General features: G+C 48.3%; 1 protein-coding gene across 4 annotated transcripts in view; it reads right to left on the bottom strand.

The window, feature by feature from the left end:
- SPK1 (guanyl-nucleotide exchange factor) overlaps window positions 1-21,977 on the bottom strand; it is a 207,756-nt gene that overhangs the window by 32,553 nt on the left and 153,226 nt on the right. For all 4 annotated transcript variants that reach the window (XM_087377784.1, XM_087377788.1, XM_087377778.1 and 1 more), the window contains exons 19-23: window positions 21,435-21,561; window positions 7,917-8,110; window positions 7,264-7,394; window positions 6,754-6,829; window positions 6,240-6,350 (exon numbers count right to left, since the gene is read on the bottom strand). In XM_087377784.1, coding sequence (XP_087233910.1) covers window positions 6,240-6,350; window positions 6,754-6,829; window positions 7,264-7,394; window positions 7,917-8,110; window positions 21,435-21,561 — 639 coding nt within the window. The remainder of the gene's footprint in view (window positions 1-6,239; window positions 6,351-6,753; window positions 6,830-7,263; window positions 7,395-7,916; window positions 8,111-21,434; window positions 21,562-21,977) is intronic.

The following is a 21,977-nucleotide window of genomic DNA, read 5'->3' as shown; positions in this document are numbered from 1 at the left end:
ACGTTAATACAATCATATCATCTCTCTCTCTCTCTCTCTCTCTCTCTCTCTCTCTCTCTCATACAAGGATGAGTTTTCAAACCTATGTGCTCAAATGAATGACGACATGAAGGGATGGCAAGAAGAAATGCATGCAAAATGGGAAAAACAAATTGGCAAAATGCAGATGGATATGATGTGAGATATGGACGTGAAAAACAGTCTTCTTACATCAAAGATAGAGAGCCTGGAAGCTTAGGTGATTAGTCACCAAGGCGAGAATGTAAAACTGAAGGCAAATACACATGGAGATCTAGGGGAGCTTCAGCCATCCCTACACGAGGAGCTGAACATCATTAGGGAACAAATGAAGCAGCTCAACGGGGCAAAGGGCACTTCAGAAGAAGGATGCAAGATCATAGATGAACTGAAATCTGAGAATGAAAAACTCAGAAAAGACATGGCATTTTTGCAAGACACTATGAAGGGTAAACATGCTGAATTCACCAAGAAGATCAAGAAAGGAGAGGCTGCAATCTTGGAATGGAGAGATGTGGTCAAGCACGGTACTGCTGTCCCCAAGAAAGAGTTCATTTCAAATGCTCTAGAGGAGGATAAAAGGAGAAACGGTAAAGCCCTTAATGTTTTAGTCCGAGGTCTCACAGTACGAGATACTCCTATGGCAGATGCAAATGCTTTGTACCAAAATGGGTGTGAACCTGACATGTAAGACAGCTTGGAGAGTTGGCAAGCCCGATGCACCCACAAGGCCACTTGGGATGAAGCTCCGAACAGCCATGGATAGGAAGACCCTCATGAGCACGAGGGTGACCTTGAAAGGAGACCAGATCTACCTGGACAATGACCTCACCCTCCTACAGCAGGAACAACGGAGGGAAGGTATGGTAGACGTCATGGCAGCGAGAGAAGCAAGGAAATGGGCTGCATACAGGGATGGTAGGGTGATCATCCGAGAAAGAGGAGATCAAGACCAGGGGGAGAAGGAAGAAAAAGAAGAGAAAGAAGAGGGTGAATTATGACGGTGTCGGCCAATGGGACACAAACTGGACTGAGAATTAAAGTGTGGAATTGCAATGGCACACTCTTGTCTGATCTGGGTGGTTTCTCGAAGACATACACTGACAGAGACATGGTCTTCTATACTGACACACATGAGAGCCCCGAGAGAGGATTGCCCACTGTGATAGGATATACTTGGCAGTCATCTCATAGGAAGGAGACAAGGAGAGACACTGGTGTGCGGGGCTCGGGGGGAGTGGCTATCCTCTTTAGATCACACATGACACCTCTCATATCAGTGGCACGGAGAGAGGAGCATGCGCGACACATGTGGATACGAGTCTAGCTACTAGACGCACGACCGATTCTCAAAGCGGTGTGTTATTTCCCCCCAGATACTTCATCCTATGCACATGAGGTAACCACAGAGGGGCACAGCCCGTATGAGTTGATTCAGGATGATATCACCGAATTCTCCAGGCAAGGGGACATCCTCCTTCGTGATAACTTCAATGCACACACAGGATACAGGCAGGTGGGCCTGCTGAACTTCGCATCGGATTCCCTCAAAGTACCAGAACTAGATGCAGCTGAGCTCGGGATAGTGAGACACTCTACAGATGCACCACATGTGAAAGAGTATGGACGACATCTACTTGAGCTAGGTGATGTCCATGATTTGATCATTTGCAATGGTCTACACAGATGATCATCATCTAGTGGACTCACTTGTTTCCCACATGGTAGAAGGACAAGCTCAGTGGAACTACCTATTGGGTCCCTTGGCCTTTACCTCGCGGATATACGACTTTATTGTGCCCCCTCCCCCACTTGGTGCTGATCACTCGTACTTAGCCTTTTGTATCTCTACCACTATGCCAGTGGGTTCCCCCCACACCCACTCGTGTACAGGTTCACTTTGGTCGTGCCCAGGACCCCATCTATGTGAGCAACCTGGTGAAGGGGCTTCTAGCCCTACTACTTGGAGATGGTGTAGACCTCACCCATGCCTCAAACACCCTTGCCACAGTAGTCATGGACGCAACCATCAGGTCTTTCCCCACAACTCGATCTACACGTGCCTCAATAAGGAAGATGCCACAGAATCCGCCCAATAGAGAGATGAGAGCTCACCTCACACGTGAGTGAGCCCTTGGCCACTTGACATCACCCAAGGCACAATGGATCTCACGGTGACTAACACGCAGTAAGCGGCAGGCCTTCCTCACCCACAGTGTGGTAGAGGTGATTAGTTCATTTCCAGGGGGGGATCCCACCATTGGCTGGGGGCTTTTATCGGAGGGAAAGCCACCTATACCCATCACACACCCAGGTATTTGGCACACTTATGCATGCTCTCTTTGATGTCCCGATGCAGGCACCACTTGATATATCCACTATGCCAAGGCCCACCACTTGCCACTTCTTCACTGCACAGAATGTGCGGGCTGCACTCAGTCGACTTCATAACCGGAGAGCACAAGACCATGAGGGGGCTACGAACTGAGCATTCCGATCATGGACATGAGGTTTTGGCTCCTATCCTAGCACAGATGTTCAACCACGCCATATGTCACGGCTTCCCACCCTCATAGAGTACCACTACCATAGTACCGATACACAAGGCAAGTGACCCCATGGATACTGGTGGGCACTATCGCACTCTCATGATTGGCCACACCCTGGCCAAGATCTATGGATCAATACTGGAGAGGGAGATCACATGTCATACAGAGGCACATAGACAGCATGCTCTAGGACAGGCAGGTTTCCGGAGACAACACTCCACCCTAGACCACATCTTCACACTGAGAACTATCATTGAGGAGGCGAGGTCGACACTTGTTTTGTAGACTTTTGGAAGGCCTTCGACACTATCCCGCGATCTTGCATGATTAGAATACTACAAGATATGCAAATTCCAAAGGTTCTGATCTGGGGAGTGGTGAGCCTATACGAGTCCGTCAGAGGGAGAGTTCGTGTCCTACGAGGCCTATTAGACTGGGTTGAGAGCACAATCGACGTAAAGTAAGGATGCTCTCTCTCACCGACTCTCTTCAGGCTCTACATTGATGAGATTACATCTTTCATAGACCATCTAGTAGGCAAGGGAGCACCACTAACAAACTTGATGATACAGATTCTACTATACGCGGATGACATAGTCCTCTCATCTTCGGCAGAGGGACTACAGAGACATCTGGATGCCCTAGAGGTGTTCTGCAGAGAGAGAGAGACCTGATGGTTAACCTTGGGAAGACCAAGGTCATGATCTTCAACACCTCTTACACAGTGCTTCATTGACATAGCTTTACAGACCACAGTTAGCCAGTGGAGATTGTGCAGTCCCACACATACTTGGGCACAGTTTTCACAAGGCCACTTTTCACGATGGCCCACATAACCAGAGCACGACTCACACGATGGCACGGTGCTTTGGCCCGCCGACTAGAGCGACACTGCTTCCAGGCGCACTTCCAGGATCCACCGGCAAAGTGTTAGCTTTTCGACACTCTAGTGAGGCCGACTGCCATGTATGCGGCACCTTTTTGGGGGTGTGATCTTTCAGCAGCAAAACGGAGGAGATTTGAGTGGCTACAGGTGATTATGGACTCTAGGATGATTCGGAGTAAGCCCTCAGTCCCCCATCAGATAGTAAAGGGTAGAGTTTGCCATGACCCCTCTCCAGGTTGATGCCTGTTACGCTCAAGTTGAGGTAACATGACCTCGGAAGGGTCGGTCGACATTTTCCTTTAGTGGATCAATGTTTGTATTATATTTGTTGGGCTTTACGTAAATGATCAGAAAGGAATTAAAGTCAAGGTCCTTGGTGAGGGTGATATGGCACTAGACTAGGTGGATCTAAGGCTAAAGGGTCTAAATGCATTAAATGTGCCAAGGGGCAAATGATTAAGAGAGGGGTAAATGATGCATTTAGGAGGCACCTTAGAATGAAGACATGTGGCATACTAGATCCATCTAGGGAATTGGGGCTTGTTGGGATTTGGCAAGCAGGAGCTTTCACGTAACGTAATCATCTTGATAGCTTGCTACCATCGAGGTTGGCTGGGAGGATAATCTGTGTGCCTATGCTCGTGATTGGTGTGAAATATTAGGCATAAAGAGATTTGTACGTATCATTTTGGTATCAGAGCAGCAGGTGATTGGGTTGGATCGAGGGTTCATCAGCGTGGCAATCTGTGGACGGTGAGGGAACGATTGGCGATGCGTCGGACTGTTGATCCGATTTTTCGTTAAGCCTTAGCGTGATACCACCAGGCAGCCAGTAGAGGAGCGGAGATCCTATCTTACGGAATCTGAGAAAAAAAGACTAAGAGTGACACACACGCTGGTATACGGTGGTTACTTTCAGGACTCCGTGACATCGCGTGGAGGGACTAGATGTCGTAATCTTGTGGATTTTGCACGTCGTGGATTCGGTAGCTATCAAACGAGACACAAAGTCTATTAAATGGCGTCGTGATTAGCTGGCGGAGATTTGGTTAACAACAAAGGCTGAAGCGTAACAATGCCATTTTTCAGATAGTGACTTTCCTCCACAGAGTTTGGGACCTACCTCACGAGAGACTTCCGAGGCTAGCACTAGAGTCCTCCACTCGACTAGCAAAGAGTGGGGTAGGTACAACATGGTTTGCACGCATCACCGCATGGTTTGCTAGTCACGGCAATCAAATGGATCGGCAATCAAGTTGCTCCCACAGGATGAGATTAACTGCATCATACGGTTAGGTCTCCTCCAGCTCCACACATCAAGCACTTGGGGGAGGGCCAAGAGTATCGAAGGATGGGCTCATCATCAAACCTCAGTATCTCGAGGATAGAGGAGTCTCACACGCGCTGAGGATTGCCATCAACAGATGCGGGTCTCATCCCATCAGCTGAGGATCACGACAAGGAGAGTTGCAGGCATACCCAGAGAGCAACGGAATTGCAGGTTGTGCACGATGGGGGCAGTCGAGATAGAGGAGCACTTTCTATGTATCTTCCCAGCCTACTACGAGATCCGAGGGCGCTACCACTTCCTTTTTCAGGAGGGCCACGGCTTTAGCCCACTCTCATGACTGATCAAGTTCCAGGACCAGGTCTGTATTGGGCTCTACTTGATGGAGATGCGACGACACACGGAGATGTTACTACGAAGAGACCTGACCTGACTTGATCTGGACACTTGATCTGGACACTCCTGACTCTTGATTCATATTCAGATTTTGTCTCTATTCTATTCTATTTAGACACTAGATTAGTACTTGGAAAGGGCTTTAGCTCACCCCCTTGCCCCAGCCCATAGAGGCTTGTATGAGATCTTTTTTGATGTTGTATCACTCTGTCCCATAGACCCGCGAGGTCTTCTGAGGACGTTAATATATCTTTCTTTCTTTCTTTCTCTCTCATCTAAACCCAAAGACTCTCAGTCTTAAACTGACGTTATTCAAGCCGTTTTTCTAAGATAGAATTAGTAGCTCTTTCTGCGTCCAAATAATTGAGGCTAAGTTGCCTAGAGCACTCCCTCAACTCTCTGGTTACCCAGATGTATTTACAACTTTTTGGTGTGTACCTTCTCCCATAGACCCGTGAGGTCTCCCGCGGACGTTAATAGATCTCTCTCTCTCTCTCTCTCTCTCTCTCTCTCTCTTTCACACACTTTTTTTTTAGTGAAATCTTATATTTCTTTCTTTTCTCTCTTTCACACACACACACACAGCCACACTCTTTCTTTCTTTCTTTTGGTAAAAGTGCGCACTCACACACATTTTTTTTGGGCGGAATCCATTGAGGATAATATTACAAGAATCAGTCCCAAAAGCTGAGACCTCTAGTTACACATGTCAGAAGATATCACTGAATGATAAGAAAACAGGATAATCTGCACGTAGACAATCATAAAGTGATTGTCGTATAGATGCCAACACTCACACCCGCGTGCGTGTACGTGCACGCACACCTTACGAGAAATTTCAATTCATAGCTTTCTCAAAATAAGACAACCACTAGTCATATGCTTAAAAAACCCGGAAAGAAAGCATATTGTAGCTGCTCCAACAAAGAACAGCTAGTACAAGAAAACTAAAAACAATTCTAGCTGGTCCGCAGAAAGCGCGCGCGCACACACACAAACATCACAAAGTGGACAGTAAATTTTACACTCAGCCGTGGGGCCTGAATTCATTTAAGTTCCTTTGTTCTTTTTCGTTGGCGTAGCTTGGGGTAAGAAAAATTACCAAACCAATAAGTGGGAAGTAAAGCTGAGCGATGTACAATTTGTCATCTACTTTTTGATACCGAGCATCAAAGTCATGCTTGCACATTAGAACTACCAATACTCGAGCCGCCTTTTGCCACCGATATGCATGAATCCAAGGACATCACAACGATAAATTATTAGACAAGTTTCCAAGACAGTAAGATTTACGAATGCAAACATGTTTTTGTCCTCACAGTGGATAAAGGACAACGTGCTTCTTTCCGTTAACAATGTTATTAAGACAATGAAGCAATTTCTTATTCCTTTTAATCACATATATCCACAAATTAAGATGGCAGATACAACAATAGAGCAGAATGGTATTGTATACAAACATTGTTCAGTGTAACCAAAACACATCCTTCATATAAATCCCAAAAGTTCTCGATTACACATCAATAACTCTCTATTTAAGGAAAGTGTACACAATGCAGGAAAGGCAATAGCCTAAAACAAACACAGGAAAAAACTCCCAGGAAACAAAGACTTGCCTTTGCTCGTTGAACAAGATCATCATGATCCCATGTCATAAAAAGCTCCTGAATCAACACTGAAGAAAGATAGTTTCTGCAAAATCACAATGACCAAAGTCCAATCCACACGATTTCAGTTTACTATTCTGCATTTTGATTGAACTGCCCAGTTCTGTTTATGCCCTCCATAATGTTGACTGAGTCATAGTTTTGTACATGATTAACAAATGTCTTTTTGTGATCGATACACAATACATAAATTTAATGCTTTTAAATATCGGCATTGATATTATGGCAGGAGTGCCGATTGGAGTAAGTAATGGATAGAAGTCGTGGAGTTCATTTAGCTTTGTACAGATTCTTGATTATATTCTGCAAGAATGCAATCTTTAATTTGTGGATATTGATTGAGCTACTTTAGTGCATAAGACAACACTACTCTCCACTTGATGCTGCACTCCAAGTCAAATGTCTTGTTCGTTAAATCTTGCCGCAAAGCTAATTAAATTAGCGAGTACATATAACAACCTCTCTGATGGATCGCGTCCTGGCATCTCCACAAATAAGTCATGGTCACAAACAATCTGGAGAAACGTAAGCTTGCATTCATGCAAAGGTGCTTGGCAAACACCAGTAAATTTGTCAATATAAAGAGCCACCTGGAACAAAAAAAGCGACCTATCATCATAAATAAACTGGCTTAAAGTTTTAAAAAAGAATGTTAAAAACCGCATGCAACCAAAAAAAGCAAGCCTCAGATACCACTTTATTGGATTCTTTGTCTAAGTCACCCAACCCACCCAGCAAGGAGTTTTAAAAGGGAACAAAAAGGCAGACGCCAAATATCTGCATTTGGATATCCAAGTCCTATGAAACATCTAGCAAGGTGCTCGAAATCACTGATAAAGGAAACAATAAATGCATCAAATTCCTACCAAAGACTGTCATGATGACACGGAAACATTAGCTATATTGACAAAATCAAACCAAGGCAGGACATAGAACTAAACGGCTGAGAAGGAAATGAAACACACACGTTGGTCGAGTATGGCAACTCAGAAACTTCAATAGGAGTCAGGGGGAACACTTCACATAGATAACACAATATTTAGCAGAAACATAGTGCAAGTGGTGTCCCTAAGCCCCACGTTTGATTCTCATATCCTTTCTATAGTACTGACCAGTTCAAATACTTGGCGTGGATCTATAACTGACAACAAATCATGGCAAAAAAAGCCCAAACTGCTATTGAGGCGTTTGGCTACGCCAATCCCTTTCTTGCATCGTTCATGCACCTCTGTCAGCAAACAATCATACAGCTGTCCAACACATCTGAAAATTCCATCTTTTAATGGTAAAGGTGGAACTTCTTCACCTGCAAAAATAAGCCTGCATAAGTGCTCGCATGATGGTTCATGCGCAAAACAAATCTTTGTACCAATCAAGACCAAGATTATAAGAAGCACAACAATACTTGCAAACTCATTGCTTTCAACAACAATTCTTTTCAGGTACCTTCTATTAAAAATTCACACGTTTTGCAATCCAACCCCCTTAATTTAACATCACAACACACATACCAATTCCATACCATAAAGAGACATCAGCAGCGACCTCTATTCTGAACCTCTTGTCCTCGAATAGGCATCAGTTGCAACCTCACTCCTAACGTTTCTCCAAAAATACCTCGCAACTATACAGCCTTTTGACTACTTAAACGAAAAGATCGTATGCCATGAAGATCAGACTTTCCTTCACAAAAAACAGGGCAGCAATCCCTTAGCCAATAAAAACATGTATCACTAGGTTCCAATGGCCCTCTTATGAGGACCCAAACTAGTTCTTACCAGTCACATGAGTATGAACCATAGTTAGGGGAAACGGAAACGGAAACGTTTCAAGATTTTTGGGAGGGCTGAAACAGGGAAACGCCACGTCAGCAAGGGGGGGTTTAGAAAAGGGGGTTTTGAGATAAGAACAAACACACATAGAATGCTACAGCCTACAACCTACCTGTAACTTAAAATATAGTGCATAATACTTACCACAATGTCACTTAGAAGTTAGAACTTAGAAGGCTGAAAGAGAGGGCTGAAAGAGGGGGCTGAAGGAGCATTGAAAGAGGGCTGAAGAACTGGAGTTTGAGCTTTGAAGGAGGGCTGAAGGGGAGTAGATGATGATGGAGGGCTGAAGCAGCCTTGCAGGAAAGAAAGGAGTGCAAAGGAGCTCAAGGATGGCTGGAAAACCTTGAGGATGGAGAGAGTATGAGACTGAAGGAGTGAAACATTGCACAAGAGGCCAAAATCAAAATCAAAACGACCAAAATCGGGCTGGCGGCGGATTTTTGCAACATTTGAAGACCCTAGACGCTTTGTTATCTGAAACGGGCCGTTTTTGTGCCCTGAAACGCGTTTCAAGCTGGCTGAAACGTTTCAGCCAGCCGTTTCAGGGTCCTGAAATAGTTCAGGCCGTGAAACGCGTTTCAGAATCCAGGCTTCCCTGAAACGGCGTTTCAGGCCTAGCTAGGGTCTGAAACATGTTTCAGCGTAACTATGGTATGAACCTTTTTAATTGTGCAAGACCTTTTCAATTGCACTTGTTTTGCAAACACTTTGAAAGGCATGGCAAGAACTACTATAGACAAGGCATAATAGAAGGTTTCCAGCCCTGGTTCACATCACACAGATTCCTCTTTTCAGCCCTGTAAGCTCACCATGGATAGGGCACGGATCTCACCTCTCTTGGCACCGTACAAGGACATTTGGAGATATGGACAGCAATAGAAGCTCACTATGCTAAGGGACTTTAATGCCAAAACACACACCATGTGGGAGAAGCTCCTCACCTTTCAAAGAGATGACGGCTTGCTACCACAGGCAAATATCATCCATTGTTTTGAGCATGTATCTGAGGACATGGGAAGCCAAAGGTGACACAATATGAGAAGTACTTGCTACACATATATGCAGCTCATGAGCTAATAATATATAATGGTTTGCATCCAGCATCAAAGTACCCTCATGGTGGTCGGCAAACTATCACAAATTATGCCGTTGGGTATTCCTGCTTTGCTTGCCAAATTTCACACCTCTATGGTTACCCACCTCTCCCAAGAGCCAACCCCTAGCAAAGCTCTTTCCACACATTCCAAGATCCGCTGCTGATCGCTGGCCTCCTTAATAAAGGCTCTTAGAGTGAGCCTAACGTGCTGACCCATGAATCTTGGCCATCAACATGGCCTACCTTGACCCATGTGCCTTGGTTATCAAAATGGTCCAATAGTTGAAAGAAGAGCTTCCCTAACGAGCTTGGCGAATATCAATATGCAAGTAACTTCCCATCCATAAGTCGAGCTCGGCTTGGAGACCTTCATGATCTTTGGTTTTGCTAGTTTGGAGTTTTTTTATTGCTTCCTTCAATCCAGAGCCAACCAAGACACGAGGAACAGAGTAGAGGAGGAGGAGAGAGATGATATGAGGGGAGCATGGACCAGTGAGATGAGACGATGAGGATATATGGCGCCAACCATAGGGGCCACATATGACGCAAAGACGGGCCAGAGCATGGACGATGGAGGTTCAGCCTCACAGCTCTACTCACTGGGGATCGCCCAAACAGAGGCATCACTCTCAATATGGGACATCGCATACATAGATCAAGGAGCCTGCGTCTCCTGCCGTGGTAAGAGATGCCCCGAAAGACACAGATATGAGATATTTTAACAGCTCACAACAGAGTCACCATCGCACCACGTGAAACCAAGCCAAAACCCTAAAATGAACTAGTAATCAGCCTTGAAACCCTAAAACGAATTGGTCATCAGCCTTGAAACCCTAGAAACCCTAAAACAAACTGGTAATCAGCTTGAAACCCTAAAACATATCACTTCTGGTAGAAACGCAGCTTGGATCCTCACTTTGCAGCATATAATCACCAAGATAGATTTCGAATTTCGTAGATAAGAGGGAAAAACAGCATCGGATAGCTTCATCCGACGACGAGCAGCTGTAGATCAAAAACCCTAAAACCAATTCGTAATCAGCCGAGTTCCAACATTTATATTCCATTGAGATCTATCGGTCCACATCAATCCATCCAAGACTAACACAACACCTAGACATCAATGAGCGTGGACAACTTGAGAGCCGCAAGGCTCTTCAATCTTCATCCTTGGCCAACATAGAGCAATGCACCACAAAGGTGGACAACGTGGTTAGCCGATGGCAACATTACTCAGCCTAGGCTCTATATTGTACACTCTAGCGATATGTTAGAAATATTTATATTTGCTAAGGCAGTGGCCAATGTTATGTAATAAGGGGATAGGGGATTTTTTTCTCTTTATTACGTTTTTTAACCCCTAACCTCAATTAGAGGTTGAGTTTGTATATTTGCCAAGCTCCCGCTCCTGCGAACTCCCTCCCCTCCCTCACTCCCGTCTACCCCCCCCCTCACGCTGCGCGGCCCTCCCCTCCACCTCCTCCCTCACCGTCGCCTCCCGCGCGGCCCTCCGCCCCCCTCTCCTCCCCCTCCGCCCGTCGCTCCGCTCCTCCCCTCTCCACGCTCCGCTCGCCTCCCGCTTCCCCGCTCCGCTCCTCCCCCCTCTCCGCCCGTCGCTCCCCCCCGCTCCGCTCCTCCCCTCTCCTCTCCGCTCCTCCCCTCTCCGCATTCAGCTCCTCCACCCGCCTCCCCCCCCTCGCGTTGCGCTACCACCCCCCTGCCCCCTCCTGCCCCCCCTCGCTACGACGCAATGCTTCCCCCCCTTTTCTCCCCCCCCCTTCCTCGCCTCTCCTCCCCACCCCCTCTCGTGTGGCGCTGCCACACCTCCCCTTTCCCCCTTCCTCTCACCCTCCCTGCGCTGCGCTGCCCCCCCCCTCTTTCTCCTCCTCCTTCCTCTGCCACCCGCCCCTTCGTCACCACCTCTCCCCCCCCCCGCTTCCCCGTACCTCTCCATCCCTCCTTCTTCCCTCCCCCGCATCCGTACCAATCCCCATCCTCGCCTCTTCTGTTTCCTTCTCTTTCCCCCGACTTTGGACCGTTCGCAGTTAGTCAATGCGGTATGGCGGCCGCGAGCCCGGAACCAATGGCCAAGACGGACCCCCCCCCTCCATCAGCCTATCGTGTAACACTGACAGAGCACCAGGTCTCCTTGGTGAAGCAGGCCGCCACGGACTTCTCCTAGACATCCGTTTGTGGGAGAATCATTGGCTACTCCCCTTCACGAGCAGACATCAGGGACTAGTTGCAGTCCACCCTCTACCTCGAGGACAGCCACATTGACGAGGTTGCACTCATGGGACGTGGTATCTTCTGGCTCAAGCTCTCCTCGGCACAGGCTGCGAGCGATATGGTCAGGCGATCCCCTACTTCTGTGGGTGGAAAGATCATCCTTATGGTCCCATGGTATAGGGGTTTCAGTGTAGCAGACTTCGATGCCCGCTTCCGCATCCCTCGCCATCCAGTTACCCTCATCTTCCCAGGTCTTGCAACCGAGCTTCGCCCGATCATCAAGGACCTGGGGGCGCACTTTGGCTGGCCTATGCAGGACACCTACGTTGATGCGGCGGCAGCCCAAGGGGTGCCACGTGTCAAAGTGGCAGTCCTCGATCCGCAGAGCATCCCCTCGGAGTTCGAGATCGAGATGGACACAGGTGTGGTGACGCAACGCATTCTGGTCACTGGTCGCCCAAATCAGTGTCTGAGATGCCATGGCTTCGGGCACCAGGCGCGCTCCTGCCCTCGCTTCACGGGTACAAAACCTCAAAAGACCCCCATTCAGGCAACTTAGGATCCCCCCCATCAGTCAACGACATCCCCTCCCGAAGGGGAAGGCTGGACGGAGGTCAAAAGAAAACGGAAGGGAAACAAAGCAGGACCAAAAAAGCCTTCCCATCCACAGCAAGAGCCCCCCCCCGTGGCCACCACTCATCAGCAGCCTGGTAAGGGGAAGCAGAAGGGAAAGGAGAAGATCAGCCAGCCTCCCCCTCATCCTTCACCCCGCCCTCCCTCCCCTCCCCCCTCCTCCTCGGTCCCCCGACCCCCACCCCCTCCAGGATCCCCCCCAGCACCGGTGGTTTCCGCTCCACTCTCTTCCTCGAGCATGATCCAGAGGGAACCCCCCTCTCCGCCTGAGCCACCTGCAGCCTCGAAGTCAGCACAGACCTCCCCCACGCCTATCCCTCCTGGCCCGGTGGAGGGGAGAGGCCCTTCCCCGCAGAAGGCCAGCACCCCTCTCTCTGGTTCAGACTCCTCATCCTCGTCCCCACGCCCAAGGGCTGCTCCTAGAGCTCTACCTTTGGAGTTTTATCGAGCAGGACCTTGGGATTATTTGGATGCAGCGGGTATTGGCTCCTTCCCTGCATGCCTAGACAACAACATCTTCTTCCTCCGCAAGGGGGCAGAGGGTAAGGTGTCCGTCCTTGCCCCTCACGATGGTCCTAGCTATTCCTTCACTATCTCCAGTGAAGGGAATGAGCAATGGACGAATGAAAATGTTTGGGAGACGATACGAGATCAGTCCCAGGAGCAGCTGCAGGACTGGATCGGTAGCAAAGCAGCGGAGCTTCTTCAGCAGCAGTGGAAGGAGGGTGACGTTCGTCTGAGGTGGCGCCACAGCGCCAAACGTTTCTGCCTCTTGGTCATTATTCGGCCACCTCTGGAGTGGGTCTACGCGGAAGGGCTCCGCCCGTGGAGGACCTCAGAGGTAGCGGGCTTTTACAGTATTTCCCTGGCAGAGGCGTTGAGCTGGTTAGAGAGAGCCTACCACCACGGGGCGAAGGGCCTCTCCCCTCTGTTGAAGGTTTTAGAGGATGGGTCCGATGATCCGAGCTCTCCTTCAAAACCCTCACACAAGCGCCTTCGTCTGCACACTGGACATCCTCCGACCACCTCGACATCGACCGCAAGCAGACAGCTGTTTGTGGCCCACCTTCCCTCCTCATGAGTATACGCATTATCTCTTGGAACATCAATGGGTTTCACTCATCAGGAACCCGCGGCCCCAGGAAGATGGTGCTCAGACAGGAGCTCCAACCAGCCTTGGCGGGATGGGTAGATGTGCTCCTATTGCAGGAACACAAGCTATCGGCTTCTCAGACTAGTATTTGTGGGAAGGTCCTCACAGGACGCTCCTACACCTACTGGGAACCTTCGATTGGCGAGCAGGGGAGGAGCGGGGGTGTCTGTACCTCCATCGACGCTTCTCTAGTTCAGCATGTGTGTGGTTTTGGCACTCCGATCCCAGGACGTGCGCTTTGGGTGGGCTTGAATATTGAGGGATCCCGTATCGGCATCCTCAATATCTATGCCCCGACCGATCTCAAACGGAGAGCCGCTTTTTGGAGATCCTTGACAGACTTGTTGCCAGAGATGGATTCTTGGATTGTAGGACGGGACTTCAACAACCTTGAGACCCTAGAGGATAAGCAGGGACAGGGCCCAGAGTTCCTCGGTATAGCTCAGGCAGAGCAGGCAGATTGGGACTCCTTCCTATTCGCAGTGGGAGGTCAGGACAGCTGGAGGGAGCCTTCCTTTCGCAAATGGACAGGGAGTCTGGACTTCTCTTGGGGTTACAGGAGGGAGGGAGGCAGGCTCCTGGAGCGGCTGGACCGTTTCTATGTCAGCGATTGGGCGCTTGGCAAAGGTGGAGAGTCAGGAGTGGTTCCAGAGACGACACTCTCAGACCATGCCCCAGTCATCCTAGTCCTGGACTCAACCCCTCACTCCTCACCTCCACGCTCATGCCGGATCCCAGACTCCATCTACTCCAAGGCAGCGGTTCACAGCAGGATAGTGGACCTATGGGAGCAGGATTGGGACCGCACCGGGGATATGGCAGCAAAGGTAGCCCAGGCACTTGCTGAGTCGAGCCTCATCTGACAGCAGGAGGCGATTCAGGTCAGGCAGCAGTGTTGGGCGAAGGAGAGGGGTCTCAGACGAGATCTCGCTTCGATTCAACGGATGCAGCAGTCTTCTCCAGGCTCTGAGGAGCTCAGACAGCAGGAGGTTCGGGCCCGAGCCATGCTAGAGGAGATCACCCGCTCAAAGTTCTCGTTTCATGCTTCCAAGTCCTTCTCAGCTAGGAAAGGCGACAGGATGTGCGGAGAGTTCTTCAAGACTCATGGACATGGGTCAGCAAGGAAACAGCTCCGATCTCTTAGAGTGCAGGATGATAGTGTCAGGACATATCCAGGCAAGGTCCGGGGCTTGGCGACAGATTTCTACAGATCATTGTTCCAGCAGCAGCCCCCAAACCCTCGTGGCCGCCTATGCCAGAGTAAGGTGTGGAGGTCTACACCGCGGCTCGTGTAGCCTAGCATGAGTGACTCCCTTCTCGCCCCTTTCACCGTGGCGGAGATGCAGGATGCGGTGAGCGCTATTGATGGGCAGAAATGCCCAGGTGAGGATGGCCTCTCCAGAGCTTTCTTCACCACCTTTTGGGAGCAAATCCACTGGCCCTTGCTCGCAGCCTTCCAGCATATCTTCTCCAGCGGGCAGATGCCAAAGAGCCTTGCCACAGGCTTAATATGCCTCATCCCCAAAGGGGGGGACCGTCAGGAGATCAGACAGTGGCGCCCTATCACCCTCCTCCCGAACGCCTACAAAATCCTCGCCAAGATGATCAGTAGCTGCATCCGCCCCCTGCTACATGACTTGATCCATGACACCCAGACTGGTTTTGTCCAAGATCGCAGCATTTTGGACAACATCTTCACCTTCTCAGAGGCGACGGAGTGGGCCCAGCAAAGTGGCCAGCACCTTGCCATACTCCTTGACTTTGAGAAGGCGTACGACAGGGTAGACTGGTCCTTCTTGGAAGGTACACTCTCTCGGTTCGGCTTCCCGGACGAGTGGATCAGAGGTATTGCTAGCCTCTACAGGTCAGCCTCCAGCCGAGTTATCATCAGCGGCAGGATGGGGGAGAGATTCACCCTCGAGCGCTCGGTGCGTCAGGGCTGTCCGCTAGCGCCCTACCTCTTTCTCTTTTTTGCGGAGGCCATGACCCACTTCCTACGAGCCCGTACCACTGGTCTTCGCGGGATGCGTCTCCCTATCCGAGATGATGCAGAGGGTCATTCTCCCCCAGACAGAGGGCGGCCTTGGCAGAGGGCGGCCTGGCAGACGATCATTCTCCCCCAAACAGAGGGCGGCCTTGGCATCATAGATCCAGAACTACAGAGTCAGGCATTACTTGGCAAAATAGTCATCCGCGGTCTGACCCCAGGAGGGCCGACGTGGAAGCTCTTGCTTCAGCATGGTCTCAGCGCGTGTACCCCCCAGCGAGGGGGTGATTGGTAGCCATTTATCCGGTGGATCTTCACTTCTGCCCCAATGACTCAGCCCCGTTCCCCCTTCCTCCGTAGCCTCGTCTCGGTCTGGAGGAAGTCGCGACACAGCCTCTCCCAAGTTCCCCCTAGCTGCCGAGAGGAGATAGACAGACAACCCCTGATCTAGAGCACCCAGGTGACAGATGATACACGTCGCCAGCTTGGAGAGAGATCCCATATCCCTTGGGCGCTCTGGGCGCGTGGGCCCACGCGCTCGCTCCGGGTTTGGAGGGACGTCTACAGCCAGCTGAGCCCAGGCGAGCTGGCAGCAGCAGTAGGTACGGCACGTGGGATCCAAGCTCGGCGAGCGGAGATCGATGCTGACATTCCTGCAGGTTGGAGGATTCCCATGGTCACCGGACAGCTCTTCTCGGGAGATGAGAGGTGGCTAGGACAGTTCACTCCATGGGGCATTCCTTTGGTAGTTGCAGGCCTTTTCTCGGACTCCTCGATCCACTTCTTCTCCGTCGCCGATGATAGCCGCCTACAGAGCAGAGAGGCCATGATCGACCCCCAGCTTCCATGGCAGCGCCTTCGCATTGTAGGGCTGCAAGGGAAAACGTGGCATACAGACCCCCTGATTATGCAGGACCAGGACTGGAGACTCTGGATATGAGAGGGCCGTTCCTTGACAGAGGTGGAGTGGGACCCAGGGGAGTGGCGCTGGCCACCATTGGAGACCTCAGAGAACCCTATCCCCTTCTTCTCTTACAGTGCGCGTACGCGTAGGCGTGCTCTTGGGGCTCTCCAGGGCGGGCTACCCACACAGGCACATAGTTGGTATGCCCAGGGGATATCTCTGGTCTTTCTTCGCACCTTCTGGAAGACTCTTTGGGCTAGCTGGTGGCCGAGGAAGATCTCTTACTTCCTTTGGATGGTGGCACACAAGGGGCTACCAGTTGGCAGCTAGCTGAGGCAGATGGGGCAGGAGGGGCACTGCCAGATGTGTTTTCAGAAGGAGTCGTCCCTGAAGCACTGCCTTTGGAGCTGCTCGCATGCGCAGACAATTTGGAAGGGAGTCATGGGGATCTTAGCGAGGGCTGCACCCGAGCTAGGACCGATCACATGGGGAGCCGTTTGCTGGTGCAGTACTGAGATGGGACATCACTTGGCTTATAAGTTCTCTAGGCAGGATCCCGTCTTCTTCATCACGCAGGTCACCTGGGCATACATGGACACCTTCCCTTGGCATCTGACAGAGACAGATGCAGGAGCGATGACTCGGCACCCAGTTTGGGAGATCATAGGGAGCATTACACACTTCCAGATGCGCGCAGACCGTAGGAGATCAGGCTTCTTCTGCTACCCAGACCCTAGCAAACATTTGGAGCACGATCATTCACACGCTCAAGGGTCAGTGGGATCAGATTCAGGGGGAGTCCCGGGCAGGGAAGGAAAAGAGACGGCGCTTCCTTCGCGACTGGGACCACCGGAGTTGTTCTTCCAGCACTCTTCTCAGAGTCTTCAGTGGCATTACGCCCCCCCACCGTGGCTGTTTGTCCACTCTCCGATGATTATGCCCTGAGAGGCTTGTAATTGCATTTTGGCTCCTCGGGCTGTATCCATTTTGTGATTGCAGCCCGCTGGCCTTTAGGCCCTCTTGTACTCTCGCTTTCAAGTAATATAACTAGCACTACTTTTTGCGCAAAAAAAAAGAGCTTGAGTTTGTGGGTGAGTTAGTCACCACACATCTTTTGATCCCACTTAGGGTTCATTCTAGGGTGGATAAATCTTTATGAGCGAAATACTCTCCTCAGACAATCACACATCCTAGAGTTGGTATCCATAAAATCCAACTTGCTTCAGCTCCAGTTTCTCTAAAAGCAAACGGGTTGCCACAAAAATTTTGGATGGAAGCCATCATGTGCACGAATCATATTCTGAATAGGTGTCCCACCAAGGCTCTTAAGGTCATGACACCTTATCAAGCATGGTTTGCTCATAAGCCCAATGTGGGCTATTTCAGTACATTTGCTTGTCTAGCATATGCACATGTCCCTCAAGAGTTGAGTGGCAAACTTGATGACAAAGCAAAGAACTGCATCTTTATTGGCTTCTACATTGAAAGCAAGGGGTATAGACTTATCCCATCACCAGGAAGATTATCACTAGTGGGGATGTTATCTTTCTGAAAATGCAGATCTGCCCTTTGCTGGTTTTGACAAAACTCAGGGTCCTTCTGAAGGCTTTGACGGGCTGCTGCCCATGTCCTTTGATGCTGCACCTGATACACCACTAGAAAATCAGAATTTGCAGCAAGATATTCCAATGGGTCATGCCTCAGCTCAGCCTATGGCTGAGCGCATTTCTGAGTAAGATATTGATGATACCATAGCACGTGAAAGTACAGCAGCACAGGAAGCAAGACAATACCTCATTGGCAGATCCGCATTCTTGAAGACAGGAAACTTTCAGCACACTTCCTAGCGGTACACACAGTGGCACTAGAGACCCTGAGGATGCCAGCAGCATACTTAAGGCAGATGAGCCTCATAGTTTTGATGATGCATGAGACAAGGTGCATTGGATGCAGGCAAATGCGAGCGGAGATCGACTCCATTGAGAAATACCACACTTGAAGTTGGTCGACTTGCCTGCCAACAAGAACGCAATTGGCACGAAGTGGGTGTACAAGATCGCTTTGCAGAAAACAGCTATGCACAACCAAAAGGCATAGAAACCTTTGTTCCCACTTCTCAAATGACCACCGTTAGGTGTGTGGTTGCATTGGCCGAAGCTCCTCGAGCTTGATATGCAAAGATAGATGCCTTTTTTACCAGCCAAGGAATGCGGAACAGTCCACATGAGAGCACCCTCTATGTCAAGAAGGAAGGGGGGGATTTGCTCATCCTTGTTATTTATGTCGATGACATGCTGGTCACTAGTACTAATGCTGCAGAAATTGCAGATTTCAAGGCTAAATTACAGCAGATGTTTGAGATGTCAGATTTGGGTTTACTTCACTACTATTTGGGCATCCAATTTATACAGGAGGATAAAGGTATTGCACTGTTGCGGCCCAAGTATATTCGTAAGCTCCTAGGACAGTTCAGATTTCATATTTTAAAGCCCATCTCTACTCTTATGGAGCCGGGGCTTAAGATATCCGTTCATGATGCCAATGAACCTTTTGATGTCTCTGTTTACAGCCAGGCTATTGGATACTTTATTTATTTATGCAACACACTTCTTGACATTCAATATGCAGTGTCCCAGCAGCTAAGCAGGATTATCCACTGTCCTAAGACTTCACATGGGTAAGCTGTGAAGCATGTGTTCCGTTATCTGCAGGGAACACCATCTCTTGGTTTGCTCTTTCCTTGGGGGGTGACTTTCATTTGCACACCTATGCGATTCAGATTGGGCTTGTGATTTTGATACTCGGCAATCCACTGGTGGTACCTATTCCTTTCTTAGGCATTAGTGCATTTCTTGGTTAAGTAAGAAACAAGCTACAATGGCTACCTCTTCATGTGAGGCTGAGTACAGAGCGGCCTTCACGACCACAGTGTATTTGGATGAGGCGTTAGGTGGGTAATCTTCATTCATCATTAGAAAAGCCTACTGCGATTCTCACTGACCATCAGAGTGCCATTGCAGTGGCGCGGGATCCTGTATTTCATATCCGTAATAAACACATTGAAATTCATTATCATTATGTCAGGGAGCGGCTACATTGCATAGGACATCAGCGTCGTCTTTTTCCCTACACAGTAGAATGTGGCAAATCTCTTCACCAAAGCATTACCTCGTCCAAATTCTGAGGCTTTTCCAAAAGCTTTAAACCTATATTTGTTTGGTGATCGATGTTTACCTTGTACATTGTCATATCGTCACTGCAACGGGTGTTAGAAATATTTATATTTCCTAAGACAGTGGCCAATGTTATGTAATAAGAGGCTATGGACACTTTTTCCCTTTATTAAGGTTTTTGACCCCTAACCTCCGTTAGAGGTTGAGTTTGTGTGTGACTTAGTCACCACACATCTTTCAACCCCAATTAGGGTTCATTCTAGGGTTTCATCTCTATGACTACCCTAGCTTTGTAGTTCATTGTGGTTGCTGCAATTTCATTCCAGCTTGCTTCAGCTCTGTACTCTCATGTTTTCTTGCTTCCATTTCCAACGCGGTAGACATCCCAATCATTACTTTTTATTTTTTAGGTTTGGGACTAGTACATAATGTGCCCTTGTACACACGTGTTGCAATCCACGCCAACCATTACTCGAGACCTAAGGAGGCATTCTTCCTTCCTTCCTTGCTTTATTTCGCTCTTTCTCCCACACAACACATGAACATACATGTATGCATGTATCTGTATGTATCTATGATAAGAATATGATAAAGATACAAAAGAGTTCCATTATGATGGCTCTTAAACTAAGGATCCCGTTTTCTCTGGAAAAAGAAAATTTAAGGATCCCGTTACAACGCATTAAGCCATTGAGCCATAAAGATGAAAGAGTGGTTCTCCTTCTGACGTCCCCTAATTTTGTTGAATGCAGATTATGCAGCCCTCCAAAAATATTTTAAATTGCAAATACACTTTCAGCACAGTAATGACCCTCTAAATTTTCTTCCCATCAAACAAGATATCAGCTTAGAGCATGCAAGTACACAGATAACATTACAAGTGTAAATGAATAGTGAGTCCATCTACCAAGCACTACTGCCACCCAACCCCCCCCCCCCCCTCTAAAAAAAAAACCATGAATGTTCAGCCACCCACCCCCTACCTCCACAAAGAAAAAAAAGGGAAAGGAGTCAATGAGACCCAATAAAGAACTAGCAAAAGTGAACCCACAATTTTCATCCCCCCTAAACCTTCACATTTGGTATCCTTCAATAGTCATATATACAAATATAAATATGCAAGACTCTCCATGGCCTTGCTTCAAAGCAACCTTCTAATCTAATCAACCATACTCAACGTCAAAACAAGACGCCTCGTCAAAGAAATCATATGGCCTCGTTTTTGCACATCATCATCCAACCTACAAAAAGCTTACTGAATTTAATATTTTGACATATCACTCCCAAAAATACTTACACAATGCATGATCCATGTGCTCACAATACCTCCTCCCAAATATCTTGCAATAAAAACGAACTTAGAAATTTTCAATATTTAAAGAGGGATGAGGTAGACTCTACACAATTGCTCTTTCGAGGGAAACAAGGCTTCTACGTGATTCATTCAAAAGGTTGACCACCCAGCAATCATTTAAGAGCAACTTACTTGATGAACTTTAACCAACAACAAAACACACACGCTATGCAACAGAATCCTAAACATACAAAAGAGTTTAGCAAATAGTGATAGATATCCATGCATGTAATCATGAGAGAAGAGCTATATTGAACAAATCTAACCAATAGGCAAACTATTTGAATAGGTACGAGCTTGCTCCAAAGCCATGGACTTGACAATGAGCTCCAAAAACACCCATGCCATAGACAACACATCATCATATACCGGTCCCACCCGATATCCTTTCGCCTACATGAAATGATAATATTAGCCTCGCATTCTTGCAATAGACATAAACTTTGAGCCCAAAAAAGTAAAAATGACTTAAAACAGCGTTGTACGCTTCACTTCCAACAAATTTTATCTCCTCTTTTTAATGCAAATCATTCCTTAAACTATCACAACAGAAGGGTAAACAAAAATATAAGCATAAATCCCTTTGTCCAAGGTTTAAAAATACCGCACCATTAATTAATACACAACACGCTAAGAGTATTTCGGTTGCACACTACATACCATTGTCAAAATTTCACTGATCTTCTAAACACAAAACCACTTTCTTCAATATTTCACTCATCCTTTATGAAAGAAACTTTGAGCCCGAAAAAGTAAAAATGACTTAAAACAGCGTTATACGCTTCACTTCCAACAAATTTTATCTCCTC

Source organism: Dipteris shenzhenensis, chromosome 1 (genome assembly GCF_047967505.1).
Source record: "Dipteris shenzhenensis isolate YYH24624 ecotype China chromosome 1, Dip_SZ_1.0, whole genome shotgun sequence".
Lineage (NCBI taxonomy): Eukaryota > Viridiplantae > Streptophyta > Polypodiopsida > Gleicheniales > Dipteridaceae > Dipteris > Dipteris shenzhenensis.
The sequence above is the reverse complement of the archived record's forward strand: the minus strand, read 5'-3'. Positions and strand labels throughout refer to the sequence as shown.